This window comes from Pyrus communis, chromosome 3 (assembly GCF_041283825.1).
Source record: "Pyrus communis isolate YQ-2024b chromosome 3, ASM4128382v1, whole genome shotgun sequence".
NCBI classification, from domain to species: Eukaryota; Viridiplantae; Streptophyta; class Magnoliopsida; order Rosales; family Rosaceae; genus Pyrus; species Pyrus communis.
The window spans coordinates 7,923,727-7,945,270 of NC_142567.1; the positions used below are offsets into that span (position 1 = coordinate 7,923,727).

A 21,544-nucleotide genomic window follows, 5' to 3' on the forward strand; every position below is an offset into this window, starting at 1 on the left:
GGCCGCATTATTTTTCAACCTAATGCCAATTTTTGGCATCTCCGCATTATAAATCAAGCCCAAGTATTTTTTTTTGGGGTACTTTGGTTTACGCTAATTAATTCTAATTTAATTATCACTTAGTTTATTACCAACCGAAGCTAATATGACCCGTTTGTAATTATTTTGCTTCCACAATCGACCCCGTTTGGTCCCAATTTATTGAATTAATTAAAAGTGACCTACAGTCCATTAATTTAAAAATTAATCCAAAAATATTGACCTGAATATCATATTTGGACATTAACGATTCAATATTTTATTTTTCTACTTTGAACCATTGACATCCTTTCGTAGTCCCGAAGCTCTTACACTTGAGTTCCCAAAGCAACTTAAATCCACTACACTTAAATCAGCATATTGCATTCTATGTTCTTGCAGGAACTTCTCCTTTATGAATTGATCGTTCATAAAACTAAATTGAACCTACAGTTTCATATTTAGTGCCTTTGAAACCCGAAGTTTTCATTCAAAACTTACCACATGAAACATGTAGCTTTCATGCTTAAATTAAAACAATACATGTTTACAGAACCCCGAATGTTTTACGATGTATGTCTATGGATTACCATATGAATAACCACATTTTATTGTACCTTTCGTTTTAGGGACATGTCGAACTTGAACAAGCTTGATTTCACTGCTCTGGAAGTATCTAGAAGAAACTACCTGAAGTGAGTTCAAGACGTGAAGCTCTATCTTACTGCAAAGGGTATTAGAGCCACCATTGAGGCACTTATCGACACCAGACCCGTCGATGAAGCTCATAAAGCTATTGCAATGATCTTCATTCGAAGACACATCCATGATGCACTGCAGACCGAGTACTTCGCTGAGGATGGCCCACGCACCCTCTGGCTTACTCTAGCCAAACGTTTCAATCACCAGAAAGACATTTACTTGCCCAAAGCAAGACACGACTGGCAACATCTACGCTTCCAAAACTTTAAGTCTATGAATGAATACAACTCTGAAGTTTGTAGAATCCGATCACTACTTAAGTTTTGTAAAGTGGACTTAACAGATGCATATCTCCTGGAGAATACCTATTCAACCTTTCATGCCACCAATATTGTCCTGCAACAACAATACAAGGCACATAAGTTCACCAAATTTTTTGATTTGATCTCTGTTTTACTTTTCACTGAAAATCAAAACTAGTTTTTGATGAAAAATCATCAAGCTTGACCCACTGGTTCAAACGCCGCGCCTGAAGCGCATACGACCAATTCCAGCAGCCAAAAATGACGGAAAACCTGTCGTGGCCGTGGTAATGGGAGGCAAGCCCAACCACAGGTCCAAGGTCAACAAAACCAAGGCTCACCCAAGGGAGAAAATTTGACCCAGAAGCATAAACCCCTTACCCCTAAGGCCATAAACTTCAAGAGCACAGGAAAAGCTATCGTTCAATCGGCTTCCACTCAAATGGACATGTGCTACTTCTATGGATCAAAGGATCATTTGTCACGTGTATACAGAGCTATCCCTGAGGCCATTGCCAAGTATCATTCCCATCGTGAGTCTAACTTTTCCCATGTGGAACATCCAGAGGATGCTACTACATCCATGGAGATATTAGATTTTCAGGAGGCATCAGCTTCTGTGGATGAATAAGTTTTATCCTTGTAGACATGTTTTTGGGGTGTTTTTACCCTTAGTGGTTGAACCCACTAGGAATGGACGAATCGCCTCCCTTTTTTAGGTTTATGGTTTAATTTTTGGACAATTTTTCTAAGTATTTGAAATAATGTGTTTGGTTTTGGTTTGTTTTGAATTATGGATAATTATTTATGGATATTATTTCTTTAATTGATTAATTTAATGAATGGAATTATATTTATGCATGCGACCAATTCAATCAATTTATTTCTAGGTATGTTTAGTGGGGAAGTTAGTTGTCTGGCTGATAGTGCTACTATGCACACCATATTACGTGAGCGACACTATTTTACTAACTTTGTACCTAAGAAAGCACCTTTGACAACCCTCTCAGGCTCATCCAACCTGATTGAAGGATACGAAAATGCCCTTATAATGTTGTCTAATGGTACTGTCTTAACCATTAAAAAAGCCCTATATTCTCCATGTTCCGAAAGAACGTTGCTGAGTTTTAGAGATATTCAAGATAATCAATATCATATTGAAACCACTGAAGAGAATGGTTCTGAATTTCTTTGTATCACTTCTTCCGAGTATAGCCAGAAGCGTATTCACGATAAGCTAGAATGTCTTTCGAGTGGATTATACATCACAACCACTCGCGGCATAGAGACCCACCATGTGGCTGGCCCTGAGCCTGGTTTCCAAAGCACTTTGTTGTTTTAGCATGACCGTATGGGACATCTCGAACGTGACATGATGCCCAGTATCCTTAAATCATCACATATGTATCATTTACCTCCTTATGTTGGATTATTGCCATGCAAAGCTTGTTCTTTAGGGAAGTTGAATACTCAACCCTCAATTACAAATATTATTCACAACCCTCCTAAGTTTTTTCAGGGGATTCAAGGGGATATTTGTTGACCTATCCAACCAACATGCGGACTATTTACATACTTTATGGTGTTGGTTGATGCATCAAGACGTTGGTCACATGTCTGCTTATTGTCCACATGCAACACTGCATTTACGAAACTTTTAGCACAAATTATTAAGCTTAGGGTTCACCACCCTGATTATCCGATCAAGTTGATTCGACTGGATAATGCTAGAGAGTTTACGTCACAGACTTTTGAAGATAATTATATCTCAGTTGGGATTGAAGACAAACATCATGTACCTCATGTTCATACTTAAAACGGCCTGGCAGAAGCTTTCATAAAGCGCATTCAATTGATAGCTCAGACTTTGGTTATGCGAACCAAACTGCTGGTATCTGCCTTAGGCTATGCAATATTGCACGCAATTATGTTGGTCAAGCCCAATGCTACCCAACCTCATTGACTGTTACAGTTGATTACTAGATACGAGCCTGACGTCTCTCATTTACGTGTGTTTAAGTGCACAGTCTATGTGCCAATAACGCCGCCACTACATACCAAAATGAGTCCTCAAAGAAAAATAGGAATCTATGTCTGTTATGATTCGCCATCAATTATTCACTATTTAGAGCCCTTGACAAGAGATCTTTTTACCTCACGTTTTACAGATTGTCACTTTGATGAGACAGTCTTCCTGTTGTTATGGGGAGATAAGTATACTAACGTTCCTGGAGAATGCCGTGAATTGTCGTGGTATGCTCCCACTATGTCTCATTTAGATCCCCATACTACCCAGTCTGAAACTGAGGTGTGACAAATTATAGATCTTCAGAACATTGCTCAAAGCATACCGGATGCTTTTACTAATTTAGCAAAGGTGACAAGATCGCATATACCCACTGGAAACACACATGTAAGGATAGATGTACCTCAAGTACGTCGTAATACCACCTAGGAAGGCCGAACCATCCCCGAAGGTGGGTGGGCCGCACCTTCCAAGCAGCCCGATACATTGGCAACTAGCTAATCATCTGCTCCTACCCTGAAGTATGGTAGAGCCCCTAGTTCAAAGGATTTACAACCCCAAAAGAGGAAAACGGCACAAACTAGTGACTTTATCTGAATCTGACCATCGCTCACTCATCTGTTCCAACGCATAAGGTTATTCTAGATTATGGTGATATCTTAGATCAGACAACCCGACCTCCTGAGAATCGTAAGATTTTGGTCCACTACGAAGTATTGGATAAGGTTTGGAATCATAATGAGATGATTGTTGACGATGCATTTGCGTACACAGTAGCTACTAACATTATGCTTAGCGATGACATTGAACCACGTTCCGTTGCTGAATGCCAACGTATAGCAGATTGGTTAAACTGGAAACAATCAATCCAGGTCGAACTTAATTCGCTTGTGAAACGTAAGGTGTTTAGACCTATAACTCCTACTCCACCACATGTGAAGCCCGTGGGCTACAAGTGGGTTTTTGTGAGGAAGCGTAATGAGAATAATGAAATAGTGCGATACAAAACACGCCTAGTAGCGCAGGGCTTCTCTCAACACTCTGGATTGACTACGAGAAAACGTACACCCCTGCAATGGACGTCATAACGTTCCGTTACCTTATCAATTTGGTAGTTTTCGAAAAACTGAATATGCAACTTATGAACATTGTAACCGTGTATCTCTATGGGGATCTAGATATAGAAATCTACATGAAAGTTCTAGAAGGATTTCCATTGACTGGTTCAAATAGTTATAAATCATGAATCACTTTCTCTATTAGATATAGAATATCACTCTACGGATTGAAACAATCTGGGTGGATGTGATATAATCGTCTGAGTTAATATTTGATAAGTCAGGGTTATGTGAACAACGAATTATGCCCATACGTGTTCATAAAGAAGTCACATTCCGGATTTATGATCATTGCAATTTATGTCAATGACATGAACCCCATTGGAACTCCCGCAGAGCTTAAGGAAATTGTTGTTCACTTGAAATCAGAATTTGAGATGAAAGATCTTGGAAAAACTTAATATTGCCTCGACCTAGAGATCGAGCATTGTTCGGATGAAATTCTAGTACATCAATCAAACTACACCCAAAAGGTGTTGTGACGTTTTAATGATGATAAAGCGAAGCCTTCGAGTACTATTATGGTCATTCGGACTCTAGATGCTAAATGAGATCCCTTCCGTCCCAATGAGGATAATGAAGAGATTTTGGAGCCTAAAGTTCATACTTAAATGTCATTAGGGCTTTATTGTACTTTGCTCAATGCATTAGACATGACATCTCCTTCACTGTTAATGTTTTTGGCTAGATACAGCAATGCGCCCACACGCAGATATTGGAATGATGTTAAAGACATTTTTCGCTACATCAAGGGTATGAAAAATTTGGGTTTGTTCTACACCCACGAATCCTCGAGAGGAGCCACCGCCCCCCTCGATCCTCGGGTTGATTCCCACCTTATTGGTTACGCAAATGCTGGTTATCTGTTTAACCTACATAGGGCACGTTCTCAAACGAGCTATGTCTTTACCGTTGGAGACACCACTATATCTTGGAGGTCCACCAAGCAAACGCTAGTTGCAACTTTTTCGAACCATGCTGAGATCCTCACCCTGCATGAAGCATTGCGTGAGTGCTTTTGGTTGAGAGTATTCATGGAACATATTCGAAACACTAGTGGTCTTACTTCTGTCGCTGACCTTCCTACAATGATATTTGAAGACAATGCAGCATGTATCGAGCAGTTAAAGAAGGGATACATCAACAAAGATAACACTAAACACATAGTGCCAAAGTTCTTTTATTCTCACCAGCAACAACAACATCAGAACATTGAAGTCAAGTAAATTCGTTCCCAAGACAACCTGGCCGATCTCTTTACCAAGTCATTGCCCAAGTCTACTTTTCATAAGCTTCTCCAAAGAATCGGTATACATAAATTATCTGAGTTGAATTGCTTGTAGTTCTCTTATTTGGAAGTTATGTCTAACTCAGGGGGAGTATCCTGAAGCATACTCACTTGATCTTAATGTACTATTTTTCCTACGATTAGGAGCATTTTTCCTAATGGGTTTTTACTACTTTACGAGGTTTTGATGAGGCACCCATCTTAGGATGATCATACTTCGTTGAGTTCACTTATTTCGTCATGTTTGACGTTTGTTTTAGACATTATGCATACTTCTCACTTTTCTTCTTAATCTACGGGTTTTCACCTGCCTTAGGTTTTACCATAGTGAGACTTTGTGAGTTTTACTACCAATGCATACTTTCTTTAAATTTGAGACTTGCATTCGCCCGTTGTGCCGCCGACTTCATCAACTGTTCTACCTTAACTACTAAAAATCTGATGCGATGTTTTATTTAAGTATTTACACACTTAAGGGAGTGTTGCAGTCATATTTAGAATAGGAATGTGATTAATATTCTCTTTAGTAGTTAATATCTTATTAGAGTTGTAATCCTAAAAGGGTAAGGATTTAACCTATCCTACTACTATAAATAAAGGCATAATGGGGTGATACAACACACACCTCACAATTAAATCTCTCTATTCTCTCTCTCTTGCCGCCGGCCTATCTCCCTATCTAGTCCTAAATACAGTTCTTTCAAATAGGCCTACAACTAAAAGAACCTTCTTTGACTAATTTCCCTACATTTCATCCAAAATAAAAACATGTCACATCCAAAGAGCAAAAGCCATACACTTTTGATTAAGTCTTGGCCCATTGCAGTAAATAATAATTGTAGTAACTAATTCAAAGTGAAGGTAGAAGAGGAGTTACTCATTAAGAAAATCAATCACTTTAAATCGCGACAAATGGTAGAAGACTAAAATGAGATAGGTTTCTTTCATGCCTAATCTGACCTTTTCTAGTTCCCTTAAATTGAAAAAATATTCACTCTTACCTTTATTTGATCTTGAATCTAATCAATCTTAAGCACCATAGGAGCATTGATTCTAATCAATCTAACGAAATGGTTATCTAACGGTCCCAAAGGATTGCAGATGACATTCAAGCTCACGATTACTTGAAAAATAACAGAACTAGAATATTCTCAAGGCGAGCTCAATGAAGAAGTCAGCAATAATCGCATGACCCACTGTCCTACCTATATGACGCAAGGCTATCGTCAGTCACAATTTAAATTATTAAAAAATTACTAAAAATTATTAAAAAATTAAAAAATACTAATATTTTAATACGAATTGCCTAGACTATTCAATTTAGAGGTGGATATGCACTTGGCGATTATTGTTCATTTAAGAGGATTGAGTTGCCTATTGCCTAGGGGTTGTACTACACTGGAAGTGCTCTCAAAAGCTTTCATTATGAAGCAAACTGTCTATTAATTTCAAAAGAAAACATAATGGGCGGACTTGATAGTGTAAATGGGATTCCGCCTTACATATGATTTCTTGGGAGGGTCTAATTTCTCCAAGCTTGTGTGTTCGATTCTGTTCTGAGAAAGTGAGAGGAAAGGACAGACATTTCAATCCAAGAAAACGAGGTTTGTTAAATCATAAAGAAGCAAACTTTCAATTAATTCCAAGAAAACGAGGTTCAACAGAACATGATCAACTAAGCCAGTAAAGCTTAATGAAATTATATAAGGAAGTCAACAAGTTCTGCTCCCTTCTCCCCCAAGAAAGAAATAAAAATTCATAACCACTTGATCCAACCAGGCCGTAATCCCTCATAAGCAGGAATAAATATCCAAAATCCAAAATAATTTATACTAAATGCATCAGTGGAAATGCTATTGATGTCGACACTGATTCCATGACTACGGTTCTTATGGTGTCTTCAATGCTTGAAAAGTTTCATCCATTGTTTTAATCTTATTGATGGGTACAGGAGGTTTCTTTTTAGACAGTGGGATTGCAACATCAAGCACATCAACAGAGAACTGAACTTTGCTGCGGATTATTTGGCAAACATGGCTTGTTCTTTCGATCTGGGCTTAAATATTTTGGAGACTGCTCCTAGTTCTCTTTCTTGTATTTTGGATGATGATAAGGAAAAGCTCATGCCTGTATCAATATACGTAAACATGTATATATGCCCTAAACACTGCAATTCATGCATTCGGTTCTTGTAGTTTCTTCGTGACACGCCTCAATATATATTTCTTCGTTGGAGGAGATGACAGGTTAGAATCGATGCTCCATGCATGTTTGATAAAACAAATATGGCACACCTCAAATACCAAAACTGGTCTTCTATTATAACAATATCCTTACTGTTTCAATTGGCTAATAAATACATTCATGCATACAGAATAAAAAATGAACCATATATATATGGTGGCCACAAGATTTTAGCTATAGATCGAAAATGCTGAAATAATTCACACTAAGACGATGAAAGTGCAACTCATGGTTGAACCTCATTTGTTTCAGCTTGCTCGGCTTTATTTCACTCTCCGTTTCCACGTTGCCTAAATGACAATAACAAACCAGATACAGACTATTAGCTTAAACTGTAAATCAATCAATAATTGTTTAAAATACGATCATTCATGCATGCATGCATGAGGGTGGCATCCTCTTGAGACTAAACATTGAAATCAATGACCTGTATCTATTGCTTGAAATCCAGAAGCTATGTCTAACAAGTTAAAAGAAGATTTGATGTCTCCTATATATTGATAATTATCAACCATGAGTTATATATAGGCAGAAGGAAAATACATCATGAAAAATTGTATATAGCTTTGCAAGAAAGATATTCAATACGAAAATTAGCACTCGTGATATGTTTTGATCACATTGATGATTACTTCTCTAGTACAAGTGGATCCTACATACCCATGTATGCTTCACCTCAATTGGAGAACCGGTCAATGAACGATGTGGTATAAATAACAATTTTCTTTTGTTAACAACAATAGTGATTAGTGAACAAGATTTATTTTTTTATTTTTTTTTTTATTTTTTTTTTTTTGAACATTGATATTTTTACACTAAGGGGGGGTTCGGCTAAGCCATACAATGGGCAGCCTAATTTGGTATCGAATTTTTCATCCATGAGATTTGAACCTAAAACCTCTCACTTCCAAGTGAAGAATAATACCACCAGACCGTAGTACTGAATGGCAACAAGAAAATTATTTTTACAAAGCTATATATATGTTTGGATCCAAATATTCACCATCGGCCCGTGCAATCAAGACCGTTGAGTGAGCATAGCTTTCAATCGTCGGATGGAAAAGTGTAGATAATTTTTGTCATTATTAAAGGATAATATTATGGTTTTTATCATAATAATTATCTTTTAATATGAATTATCCTAGCATCTTCTTCAACCAGGTAAATAGGGTACGAATTATATCCCGAAGCAAGTGGTACAGTTTATATTGGGATTGGATATGCTGCAAGATGATATTAAAGATGATGGCTTTGGGTGATGATGAGACAAGCCTAGAAAAGCTAGGTTTTGGTGGTTGTGTAATGATGACCTAGGAAACCTAGGTAGGCTAGGCTTTTCTTGTTTTTGCATGGTGATGGAAGTAAGAGTTTCTGCTGAAGGTTTTTAATGAGATCAGAAGCCTAGGTGGGCTAGGTTTCTGATGTGGTATGGTAAAAACCTAGATAGGCTGTTGCTTATCTAACTGACGAGTTTGAAAAGTCAAGGAACAAATCCCACGGATCAATTTGAAGGATATGCTTCAGCTCTGCAAATTAGGATTGCAGTGGGACTCTACAAAATTATCTGCCTACGCCACACAACATTTTCCTATAAATACAAGACTTGGTGCAATGGAAGAAGGACCTCCAATTCAACACACAACTGCCCTGCGCAAAACCTCTCAGACATCTTGAGATTTTTTTTTTCTTTTTCCTGCCGACACATCTTCAGTTTGGATAAACAGCACTGTGAAGGCAACCGACGAACACCTTCAGTTTGGATAAACAGCACTGTTGCTGTAGAATCAGCCGACTGAGGAGCACCTTCAGTTTGGATAAACAACACTGCGTCGAGGCCGACTAGTTACCTATCCAAGTCTCGGTCGAGAAAGGTTTCCAAATCCTTATTGGCAGAGGTCATCTTATTAGCCTTCTCAGCGAAGTAAGGTGTTACGAGTTACGACATTCGGCACATTGAACGCCGAGTGATTTTATGATTGGATACTCACAAGTGAGTTTCAGAGTTCGGCATTCTGACGACCGAACCACATTCACCATCAAGACATACATCACCTTTGAATACTTGTGTCCATACAGTCTGGTGTCGATTCGACGTGCTTATACTCTCACAAATATAATCACTGTGACCAAATCCAGCGTCGATGATTTGTGAACTTCGCAGAATTAGCAGCCTTGTCTTCAGGCGCGAGAATCCAAAGGCCGAGGTTTGTTCCTTCCTCGGCCGCAGTCGCAAGATAAAGAAGTCAGCAACGCGCTCAACACAACATCAACAAATTTTACTCCTCGGCCGTGCTCGGCCGACGAGTTGGCACGCCCCGCATTCAACCGAAGAACGTAGTTAGCTTATTAGTTACTCGGCCTCCGCGCCACATAGGCTTTGTAATTTCTAAGGTCAACAATATATAGCAGTGCATGTAGGTGTGAGAGGTGAGTTTTAAGTACTGATTTAGGATCAAACTAAGAGAATGCAGCAAATTAATCCATGTTGATAAAAAAAAATGCATGAAGGAAAACAAATGGTGATAAAAGCATTATATGTACTAACCGAAGTCTTCTTCGAACTCCTTTTCGATTGATTTCTAGAAAGAGAAACCAGGCTATCCAAGTAGATCAAAATGCTACCAACTTTGTCAACTCCACGAATTGGTAGATCCCAGAAGTTTTCATCGTCATCAAAATTGTACATTAGTAACCTTTCGCCAATTACCATCAAATCATGAGTTTTGGTCCAAAAGCCAGTATGAGACAATTTGTGATAGGGGATGGAGACTCTCATTTTGGTCCAAGACTCCTTAACTCCATGTTCCTTCATCACCCAAAATTCATTGTACGTTTGATCATGATCGGCGTCGACATTATGTGATATGCACAACCATTCTCTGAATAGCCCTAGCTCGATTGGAGGGCTATTCTCGATGGAATATTCCGGAGACAGTTGAATTTCCCGAACTTCCTCCTTTGCTAAAACGAGAGATACAATGACGGAAGACTCAGCTTCATATTCACCTTTATGCATCAACCAATGAAGTTCGCCATTCAGATGGATCCCGCGTACTTTAGTACATTCAAAACAATTGAAGTTGTCGCGAATCACCCGCCACGAATTGGTTTCTAATGTATAGACACAAAACTCGATTCCGTGATTAATGTTGATCCGCCCGCAGACCACCTTGTGTTCATCAGTGGAGCGATCATATCCGAACCCACAGAGGCTCGAATAGCGATATGGTTTTGGTGTCCTTGGTAGTATCTTGAGTTCCCTGGTTGCGGGGTTAACCAAATGTAACTCCTTGCTTTCATGTAACTGGCACAACAACAAGCCATTGCAGTAACAAATTAACGAAACCAAAATATCTCGCTCTATGCTGTAAACAAAGGCGAGCTCAGTAGCCGTCACTAAACCATTATCACCAACGTTATTGACGCGATTGTTAAGATATACATCCCGATTGATAAACTCGTCAAGGTACGAAAAGTAGAGGGATCGATTTTCAACACCAGTAAATACAAGCCTTCGTCTTTGGTGCATCACATCGTTATACTCAAGGGCTTTGTTGAAGTGTACTTTAACAAAATCATGGTCGGAGATAAGAGAACGCCACGGCTTTGACACGCACTTAAACCGGCATAAGGACTTCACCGCTAGCCTTGAGAGAATGTTGATTATGATATCTGATGGAAGGACATTAGGGCTTTCCGTGAGCTGGTACTCCACCTTCACGTGCCTCACGTTCATCGATCTCTTCACAAAAAGAAAACTGGTTTATGCTTGGTTGCTACTTATACTCCAAACCCTAAGAAAGCCTTTGAATATGTACGGAATTGAATGCATCATTAGTTCTGTTGTAGAAAGGGCAATGACGGAGCAAAACTTGGTAAAAATGATTTAATACACCGGTTGTCTTTGTCTCACGCAGCGTATGACAAGATAGGAGTGGTTTTCGCGTGACGAAGGCCGCATTACAACATGTGGGTTTGTTGGAGACAACTATGGAGATTTGGTAGGAATTGGTCAAGTTCTACAAGCAGAAAGTGTGGCTTGTAAAGTTTAGTTTCCTATCATTGTGGAGTCAGACTCCAATATTGTGCTGTGCAATCCTGACCAGCCATCCTAAGGCCAATCAACCTCATAACTGTCATTAACATTACATCTTGCCCTTCCTCCTGAAATCCTGAACATCAAAACAGATGAAAATAAACTAATCTCGTGAAGAATCGAAAACAACCAATGATTTAACCTCCGCTTAGCTTTTGATTTTGCATTGCGCTACTAGTGTACAGTGATCTACAGAGAAAAACAAACACATACTAGTATACAAACTACCAGCTTGAAACTAATGGTCTGCTGACTGATGCCGGTTATCCTTCTACAAACTCAACATCGCTGAATATTCCAAGTCTTGAATTGGTGCAGAGGATCTCAGAATTCTTGAGTGTAAAGCCACGAGGAAGTGGTAAAGGTAGTCCTTTCCAAAGGTATAAATTCAAATACGGCACAACAACAGTTTTGAGGATTGTTGACAATATGGCCTGCAATTTAAACATCTTGGTCATATTAATATCAATGAAGCAACGACTTTATATTTGTGAAAGGAGATTGTAGCAGGAAAAGATGAGTCAAGTTTTCCCTATGAGAGTTAATAAGCCACATCGTCATAGACAAATCTGATTAAAATGCATTTTAAAATATTCTTCTAGTCCGTAGACTTCGTACTAACATTCAATTTAGAAAGGTATCACCCCAAAAATAAAAGGAAAACTAATGAAAAGGGCTTGAAAACTTTGAGTTTTAATGATAAGGACAAAATAAAAGGTAAAGCGAATAGTACCATGTTTGATTTTTTAGTGTAAAAATGTGGTTTTTCGTTAAAATGAACAGTACCGTGGGCTTTTCGTTAAAACTCCAAAAAATAAAAGGTAAACATTCTGGAGAGGGTATCACTAATTTTTTTGGCTTACAATTTGATACGGGTTCATGAGTACTCACAATTGGGCTCATTAATGAGCAATTAAGACCAAGAGGTCCAAAATTCACTAGGACCCTGTACTGTCTGTCCTACTTGATGTAAGAGAAAATGTTTATATTCCAAATATGATCGGCTTACTGAACGCTATTACCAAACCACTTTTACAATTCTACGTGATGCTGATTCTGTTCGCCTACAAGGCTACAACCAGATCATGTGCTCTTTGAAATACATTAGAAGCTTAAAACAATGATTAAAATCAGTTCATAAAGGAAATTACCTGAACGAGACGCATGTGTAGGTTACCAATTTCACTCCACTTCAAGGAAGCTGTAATATCATTCAATTTAACAATGCCAGCTAGTTTGTTCATCGAGATCTTTGGAGAACATGAAGCATGAATCTCCTGCACCACCAAAAGGCATTTGGAAAATCATAACAGACGTGGGAATAATTGTGCATAAAACTAATGAGGACACATATTCCGATGAAGCATACCAATGATATGCAAGCAACTGATATTACTTCATCATCATCCACGACACCAATTGTCACATCAGAGTAAACAGTGAAATCAATGCCATTGTTCGCAACTCTTATTATTGGTGGAGAAGATACAGAAATATTAAGTTCCATATCTTTATCTGGGTATTGCTTGTACAGTTGAGGAACAATGTGTTTCCACTGAGCAGTGTTCAGAAGGGACTGATCTGGTATCTTGTTGATTGTCCGTTGCATATAATTGGCCTGACCAAGACAAGGGGAAACAAAAATATTATGTTAATTTAACTATGCAACTTGGTCTCTGTAATATAGATGTATAACAACAAAAGGGTGCAAATCAGGCAAGGCAGAGGTCAGTTTTTGAATGCTCAAGTAAGATATGGTGTGAGAAGTTAATAACTTAAGACAACCTTAGTGGAGGAGGAAGTATAAAGTGAAGAAAGAAAAAAAGATCATTGTTAAGAATGGAGCGGAAAAGCAAAATCTTACGTTGTAGAAAACTAAGGACACTGAGCTAAAGACATTTTCATGTAATGATATCTCAACCATCTTAGCTGGAGCATTGCAGGGAACAGGATCTAGTGAACCTTTATTGTATAAACTGGAAGCAGAATTATCATCAAGAGCCGTGAAAAGACCATTTATCTGAAATTCAATGGAAGAATTACTCAACACAGGATTGCCCACAAATGTAACATTCAAAGCTGCAATATCATCCAGTGCAATTTGTTTTGGAAGCAATTGTAGTAAACTGTCAAGCTTCACTATTCCTTCTCTGACTTTATTGGAAATATTATCTTCAACTGCAGAAATTATTTGGCCTTTAAAGGCATCCACTAATCTGAAAACCAAAGGTAAGAGGATCAACTACAATACATTGGTATCGGAGAAAAGATCATAAACCTTATGGGTGGACCTTATGTAGTCTTAATTAATACAGGTTCAGAGGCTGAAATGACCTTTAACCGAAACAAAAGAGGCACATAACTCTTTATCAAAACAAAGTTAATTAAGAGGATTGCATACCCTTGGTAAAGCCAAGATGCTCCACCATCTAACTTAATGGCGATATCCTTCACATAGCAACCGCATTCCAAAACAGACAGCTTAAGAGTTCCTTCTTGGTCCTTCAAAGCTAAGGTAACACCCACTTCCATACCTTCAACCTTTTTCAGAAGCAACAGCACTTTATAAGAATCAAACAAATGGAGGGAAGAGAGGCTTCAGAATAAGATTTCTATGAACATGTTCTTAGTTTAATTGGTTCCACTCCTCTACCTTATTCCTATCAAAATTTTGACCTCAACGAAAATCTCTCTTCACTCAGTGATCTTGGAATGCACATAATGCATAATACACTACAATTTATTACAGCAACTGACCACGGAACCATTTTCCATACCATTAATTTCTAACAGTTCACTGTTACATCTTGTAAAATTGTGCGATAATATCAGTTTCTACTTAATAGTTCTGTTGAGCTTCTCCTAATGACAATTAGATATACTTTAGGGCCTGCACAAAAGTAACCAACCGGAGACTTCCTCCTTATTTGGAAGTTTTTCGGTTTGACTTGGAAACATACTCCATAGACTTAAACCCATTTAAGCCAGATATTAATGATTACAGTAAACAAGACTGCACATTCAACTCCAAGCTGGTCACTTCTCACTGTCCTCAAGAGGCAATGAAAATGCAGTGGGTGGCTACCCAAGGCGAGACGCCAAGGGGAGGTGCATAAATTCAATCTCAAGTAGAATTGAAACTACAAATTTATGACAACCAATTATCACCGAAGTACAATCTACCATAATCCTCATATGCCTTGGTTCATAATTCAATGCAATTAAAGCAAGAGAAAAGTAAGATAGCATTTCTGAGTTGGTCAGTGTACCTGAATGGAGGCATCCCCACTATCTGAAATATCAAATAACCAAGTGCTATAAGTATACTTCCAATCCATGCTCAAATTTGCAGTGGCTCCTGAAGCAATTAAAGCAATACCAGAGTCACCAGTCTCCACGTATGAAGAGCCAATTTCCACATTGTAAATTAAGATATTCGACAGAACAATATCAACTTTGCCAACAAGTGGGATTTTGATAGACTTTTCGATTTCGGGCAGCTGAAGGGGGATTATGGAGGAAACAGCCTGTTCTATCAGCAAGTCCTTGGTGAAATCAAGACCCTTTCTGGATACGACCACAGATATGAATCCTTCTTCTTGGGTAGTTGCAGAAACCAGAAAAAGTGATGAAATTATGAAGAAAATTGCAGATTTCATTGACTTTGGGAAGTAACCCATCTCAGATAATGGCTAAATTAAGCTACCGCAGCATGCGCCACGGAAAATTTGGAGTGAAAGGCAAGAAATTTTCAGAAGAAACCCATAAACATAGTTGAAAAAACTGGTTAGATTTCAGCAGAGGGCAATGGGAAATACAAAAATCAAGTTGCTCAAGGAGTGGATGGGGAAAATGGAATTTTGGGTTATTGAGGAAAATTTGAATTTTGATGGATCGTCAATGGTGATGAATCAGTGGAGAGAATGAGAGAGCAACAGGTGGGAATTGTAGTGTTTGGGTGGAACAAGTTGGTTGACGTTTTGGAGTTTTCTTCATTATGTGAAGGGTAGTTTGCACTTGTGGCTGGACTTCCGGAGGAGGAGTTGCACAATAAAAACCTAGGAGCTACTCAGGTGCCTGGTTAGGATCTAGCGCCTGGACGGTTAAACAGAACCGAGATAAATTAGGTTAAGTAATTGATTATATATGGTATAAATAAGTGCTTAAGTGCTTATTTATACTTAACTATAAGTATATAATTGTATTGTAATACATCAATAGCAAAATAAAATGATATGTAAATTATAAAGTATTATAATATATTGAAAACCTGAGGAATAAACATATAATGAGTATTCATCTAAGTATTTAACAAGTCTTTTGCATTTTATTGACAAAATAAAATGCAAAACAAAAATTATAAATTTTTTGTCTAAATGAAAGTCGAGACCTAGGCGGATGCTTAAGTAGGCTAGACAGATATCTAAACGGATCTAAGTGCACTTCCTTAGTTTTCAATCGTTAAAAACAGTGCTAATAACATATCACCATTTATTGGACGGGCCACCACAATAACGTTAAACCCACTGCAAATAAATTGTTCTGATCACTAATTTGGTAACTACATTAACAGATCCCAGTCCGCATCCACTTCAAAACCGAAGTTATCTGCACACTTTTTTCCATTTTTCCTGTAAACTTCTTCATAATTCTGGCTCTTGATTCTCTTAAAGAGGGGTATACTATGTTTGTGTCAAAAATCCGACAAAGTGGACTACTCGGAAGGGGCTTCGACTACAACCATTTTTGGAGCTTGTCGCGTGTTCGATAAGATGGTAAGTAGAGATGTGTTCGTTGGGGGGGTTTTGACTACTTGGAATGCGATTATTGCAGGTCATGGGTAGAATAAAAATGGGCGCATTCTTGCTCTCACCATAACTATGCATATGTTCACCATACACCTAATCATCTATCTCGTGTCCATGCTCCGCTCAAGAACAAAACCGTATGAGTTCACCTTATCTATCCATCGCTACAACTTCATTTCGCATCTTTTTATCAATATGCACTCTCCGTAGCAATAGCGGGTGATTTAAGATGCTTATCGCCATCGTAACAGTTGAAATTGGTGTAGCTTAAAACATCATTCTCAAGTTCCATCGTAACAGTTGAAATTGGTGTAGCTTAAAACATCATTCTCAAGTTAAAAGAACAACCAGATAATCGTAAAGAGCTTTATTGCCCACAAGGACAAAAATAATTGTTTACCATTTGTCCCTAATTCAATCAAATCCTTCCATTCAGGTTCCAAAGGAAGCAATAGTGTCCGTTTCGGAGACCGTGTGTTTCTCCCTGTTCCGACAATCACAAGGAAAACGAAACTATAATTCATATAACAGGCTAGCCAATGCACACTACTCTGACATGTACTAAAAGAGAAACGGTAGAAGCAGCAGGCATACAAGAAAAGCAAACCCCACAATCCAAACCAGCGACGAACAGAAAAGTACAGCTCTCTCCAGTCGTTGGAGGACTCAAACACAAACGCTCACCCTAAATTCTGTGTATAATGTGAGAGATCCTCCATCCACCTTGTCTGTATAGGCTGTTCACGTATTAGGCTCCTGGATAATGACAGGCAGTCTTAACCAACCTCAGAGAAAGTAGTCTGGTGCAGGTTTCTTGGCAGGCGCGCCTCTTGACTCCTGCATTTTATCACCATCTTTTAGCGTAAAATATAAGGGAAGTGGGACAACAGGAAAAAAAAAAAAGAACAAAGACGGTGGATACACTCACGGTCCATGCCACTGAATTGAGTGTCATTCTTTTGTACATTTACAAATTGCAAATGTAGTAACAAATCATACTAATTATTTCAATATAATCCAATTCAGAGACTGCGTTTCAACTTTTTCCAGATTTTATTCACAATCATGTTGAGTAGAATCCTTCGAACAACCAGTGCATCTTTTTTTTTTTTTTTTTTTCACTGGCTGCATGATCCCACATAACACCAATTACAAGTGGACAACAGGAACAAAGTTTCACGGTGCTGCTCAAAATAAAGAAAGTTTCCTATTTTCAAGAAAAATCAAATTTTTGCACACCTGTGGAGCAGCATCAAAGACACGAAACTGCTTATTAAGATTTTCATCCAGCTCAAGAATTGCAGCTACATTACCACATCTGCAACAGACCATCGTTGAAAACTCAGTATAAACCTTCAAACTCCGGAAAAAAGGGGGAAAGGTTGGTTGCAGATTCCTAACTTACCTGTAACAGTAATTTGGTGCTGACCAGACAGTTACTATCTGGTTATTGAACATCCATTTATACCCTTCCATTACCAACTGATGGGCACGGCATATATAGTCAATGTTGTTTGCATGGTTAAATGGGGTAACAACACTGCCACCAAAGAGGTAACCAGCACCACGTGGACTCAAACCCCAACCATCCACGATATCTTCAGGATCTGACCAAAGTAGGTCACACATGCCACCATCATGAGGTACTTCTTGCTTCCTATCAATTGTTCGTATCTGCCAACAGAACATGTTGGTCGGTTAGCATACAAAGGAGGGACTAAAAACTAAAGAAAACATAGTAACAACTCAAACTCAAAAAGGATTCTCGAACCTGATCCAAGGTTGTAATGGCAGGAGAGAGACCACCATGTACACTGAAAATCTTATTTTCGATGAGAGCGGACAGACTACATTAAACCACCATAAAAATTCAAAATCTGTAAAGGAGAAACAATATAATATGCCCGAGTCTCGGTCTCTATTGGAAGCAGTTTAGATGAAGACTAAATTAAACTGACTAATGGCGTGTAACAGGGTAAACAAAGAGTTTACTTTGACGATTTAGTACTTGCTTCTAAACAAAGGATGCATAGATAAACTTATAAAACAGGACACCTACTGAGTTGAATGTGGAACGGTGGGTAAAGTGCTAAAAAGAAAAGACAATGAGAAATATGGGAATCTAACAGCTGGAAAGAATTTGAGAAAATTAACGCATTAAATTAAGAAAATTCTAACAAGTTTTCGATATGGGAATTTTGTTAAAATAGTGTAACGACAGTAACTGTTTCAAGCAACAAATAATGGCAACATCCGGTTATAATGATCTCAACATCCAATTTGGATGAAATTTAGAATGAATTTTAATAACTTTTTCTCCTTTTCTATACATACATTTGAATCCCAAGATCTATCACAATCCTGCCCCACCGCCTGCTACCTCAACTAAGGCCTAGGGGATCCTTTCCAACAGAAAGGAATGGTAATTTGATAACTAATACGGGGTTTAATTAACAGATCATAATATCCTATGACCTCCTTCAAAAGAAAATAAACTGTCATAACCCACTATGAAACTAGATTTCCAATATGAAAAAAATAATCTGTCCTATCCTTCAACAGAAAACTTATGTGATAGAAAAGGGCAAACCTCAGATAATCGAATATATCCGTGCAATATCTCCAAACATTGACGGATCCATACTTTCGTAGACATTCATCGTAGAATCCATACACCTGTCTAGAAAGGATAACTCAGTAAATATTCTGAATGGGTAAGCACTAAACAGTAGGCACCAGTAGAAGAGACTTAACCTGTGTGATCTGACGGCTCTCGTGGTTTCCTCTAATAAGAGTTATCCGATCAGGATATCTAACCTGAAATAATTATTTTGTGTTAAAATAGTAAAAAAAGAATGAAATAAAGTAATGAATAAACCATGAAACAATTAGATGAACAGTAAGAATAGATGCACAATCTGTAGATATTGTCAAAACCTAGGCTATCTAGCATCACTATCTAAATGTATCCCTATCCATTAGCTATTCTTCTACTAATTCAGGTAGGAAATTCGTAGCAGTAACCTTATCTGTACTAGCTTACAGTTCTAGTAAAAAGAAATTTTTTTTTTTTTTTTTTAAAGAGAGATGTAATGTTCCACTTCCTTTCCTCAACCATCATGAATCAATATTTGTGTTATGTACCCTTCAATCCAAAATCAATTTACAAAAAGCTTTACGAGAGTTCAACAACCAAAGACTTGTGAGTGAACTATGATAAGTCTTTAATGCAGTTGTATCATTTGGAAGAAGTTCTATCATCTATAAGAAACAATAGTGGCAGGAAAATGGAAAACATAATACTAAATATCAAGTACTAAACAAATTTTAAACTTTTCATTAGCAACTTAAAGACATTGCATGCTCTTAAGACCAAAACCAATACTCTTAAAAACTAGACCCAAATCAAGAATCCTTGTAAAGTAACCTTCACATCGACAGTTTCACTTATTTAGCTACTTTTATTCCATCATTTTATTTTCCGATTCTTGCACTACTGCATCACTGTGTGGTTTCCAGTGCAGGAGATCCATGACATGGAGTTTGGTGTACTATACACAAACACCAATCTACTGAAATCAAACAGATCCTAAAATTTTAAAATAGGGTTATCTTTTGAAGCAATATAAACAACAATGTACTAGAAACTTTTGAAGAATATGACTAACACTTCAAATGTACATAAAAACATCAATCGCCTTTAATGATATAAATAGCAAGCCGAGTATCTTCAAATGCCAAAGAAATCAGGAAAAGTAGAGAAGAATATAAGCATGTCACCTTAAGGGCAAGTAGGAGTAGAAATGTCTCAACGGAATAGAATCCTCTGTCAACAAAATCTCCAAGAAACAAGTAGTTAGTCTTCGGGCAATCACCTCCTACTTTGAAAAGCTCTTTCATGTCATAGAATTGCCCATGGATGTCGCCACATATCTATTCATCAAAGCATAGAGAACAATAATAATTAATCAGCATGAAGCCCGCAACATTCAGGATTTAAATACTTCGTAATAAGCACAAATTGTAGCGAAAATATAGGCCGCTCGTCAACAAAGTAAATGGTAACTACTGTTAAACCTATATATCGCTCCAAATTCTAAACCCGACACGCATTTCTTTCAACCATTTGATTATCCAAGTAAAAATAGGAAAACCCAATTGAAATATCATTCTAAAACCCTTAGCTATATCCTAGAATCCAACACTATTTTACGGTTTTTTCTTCATAAAGTCGGGTTGCAATTACATAAAAATTGAAAAATCAAAGACAAACCCACTTGTCTCGAATTATACATCGAAAAACATTGCCAAATCAAATCCATCCCAAACAAATCAATAAACCCCCAGATAATTATCATAGTACTACTTCGATGACTACCCGAAAAATCCACTGAGCTCGCAATTACATACATATATATATATATATATAGAGAGAGAGAGAGAGAGAGAGAGAGTACAGTGACAGGAGCATCGACTCTCTGAACGTTGCTCTCTTCGACGAGGATTTCCATGGCTTTGAGGCAGAGAGCCTTCACCTCCGACTCTTTGAGAGGCTCGCACTTCTTTAGCTGCTCTATTTGCCGGTCTAGGTCTGACATCTCTACCCCCTCTCTCTACTTTCTCTTTCTACCCTACCACCTTTTCGCCCCTTCCTCAGCCCCACGCCGCCCCGACAGCCGCCGGCACCACCAACCCTCTCTCTAACAGTGAGATGGTGAATTTGTGAATCTCTCTCTCTCTCTCTCTCTCCCGTCCTCCACAACCTTGTCTCTCACTCTCACTCCCTTTTTTTTCTGCGGGCTCCTCTCACTCTCAGGCTCTCAGCTCTGCAGATTTTTTTTATTTGAGTTTTGCCCACTTCCAACTTTATCTTTTGCTAAATGCCCCCATCTAAATTTCAATCTTTCAAACAGATGAAACGACATGTCGTAAAATCGCACGA

The 21,544-nt window shown here is 38.1% G+C and overlaps 3 protein-coding genes across 4 annotated transcripts; all 3 read right to left on the minus strand.

The window, feature by feature from the left end:
• Window positions 1-7,754: 7,754 nt before the first annotated feature.
• On the minus strand, window positions 7,755-11,584 carry LOC137715862 (F-box/kelch-repeat protein At3g06240-like). The gene is made up of 2 exons (XM_068455213.2): window positions 10,244-11,584; window positions 7,755-7,988 (listed from the first exon to the last, which is right to left on the minus strand). The coding sequence occupies exons 1-2, from the start codon at window positions 11,432-11,434 to the stop codon at window positions 7,962-7,964; spliced, it is 1,218 nt and encodes a 405-aa protein (XP_068311314.2). The 5' UTR covers window positions 11,435-11,584; the 3' UTR covers window positions 7,755-7,961.
• Window positions 11,585-11,733: 149 nt separating this feature from the next.
• On the minus strand, window positions 11,734-16,306 carry LOC137715861 (putative BPI/LBP family protein At1g04970). Of its 2 annotated transcripts, XM_088690853.1 has the most exons (7): window positions 15,064-16,306; window positions 14,196-14,335; window positions 13,659-14,010; window positions 13,164-13,412; window positions 12,946-13,071; window positions 12,023-12,228; window positions 11,734-11,870 (listed from the first exon to the last, which is right to left on the minus strand). In XM_088690853.1, exons 1-6 carry the CDS (start codon window positions 15,472-15,474, stop codon window positions 12,058-12,060), a joined length of 1,449 nt encoding a protein of 482 aa, XP_088546979.1. In that variant the 5' UTR covers window positions 15,475-16,306; the 3' UTR covers window positions 11,734-11,870; window positions 12,023-12,057. The 2 variants fall into 2 exon arrangements, with proteins under 2 accessions (XP_088546979.1, XP_068311313.2); XM_068455212.2 differs by lacking the exon at window positions 11,734-11,870 and having other exon boundaries at window positions 11,928-12,228.
• Window positions 16,307-16,954: 648 nt separating this feature from the next.
• LOC137715100 (serine/threonine-protein phosphatase PP-X isozyme 2) lies at window positions 16,955-21,504 on the minus strand. The gene is made up of 8 exons (XM_068454324.2): window positions 21,060-21,504; window positions 20,383-20,535; window positions 19,357-19,419; window positions 19,193-19,278; window positions 18,374-18,449; window positions 18,008-18,276; window positions 17,842-17,920; window positions 16,955-17,439 (listed from the first exon to the last, which is right to left on the minus strand). Exons 1-8 carry the CDS (start codon window positions 21,198-21,200, stop codon window positions 17,389-17,391), a joined length of 918 nt encoding a protein of 305 aa, XP_068310425.1. The 5' UTR covers window positions 21,201-21,504; the 3' UTR covers window positions 16,955-17,388.
• Between the last annotated feature and the right edge of the window lie 40 nt (window positions 21,505-21,544).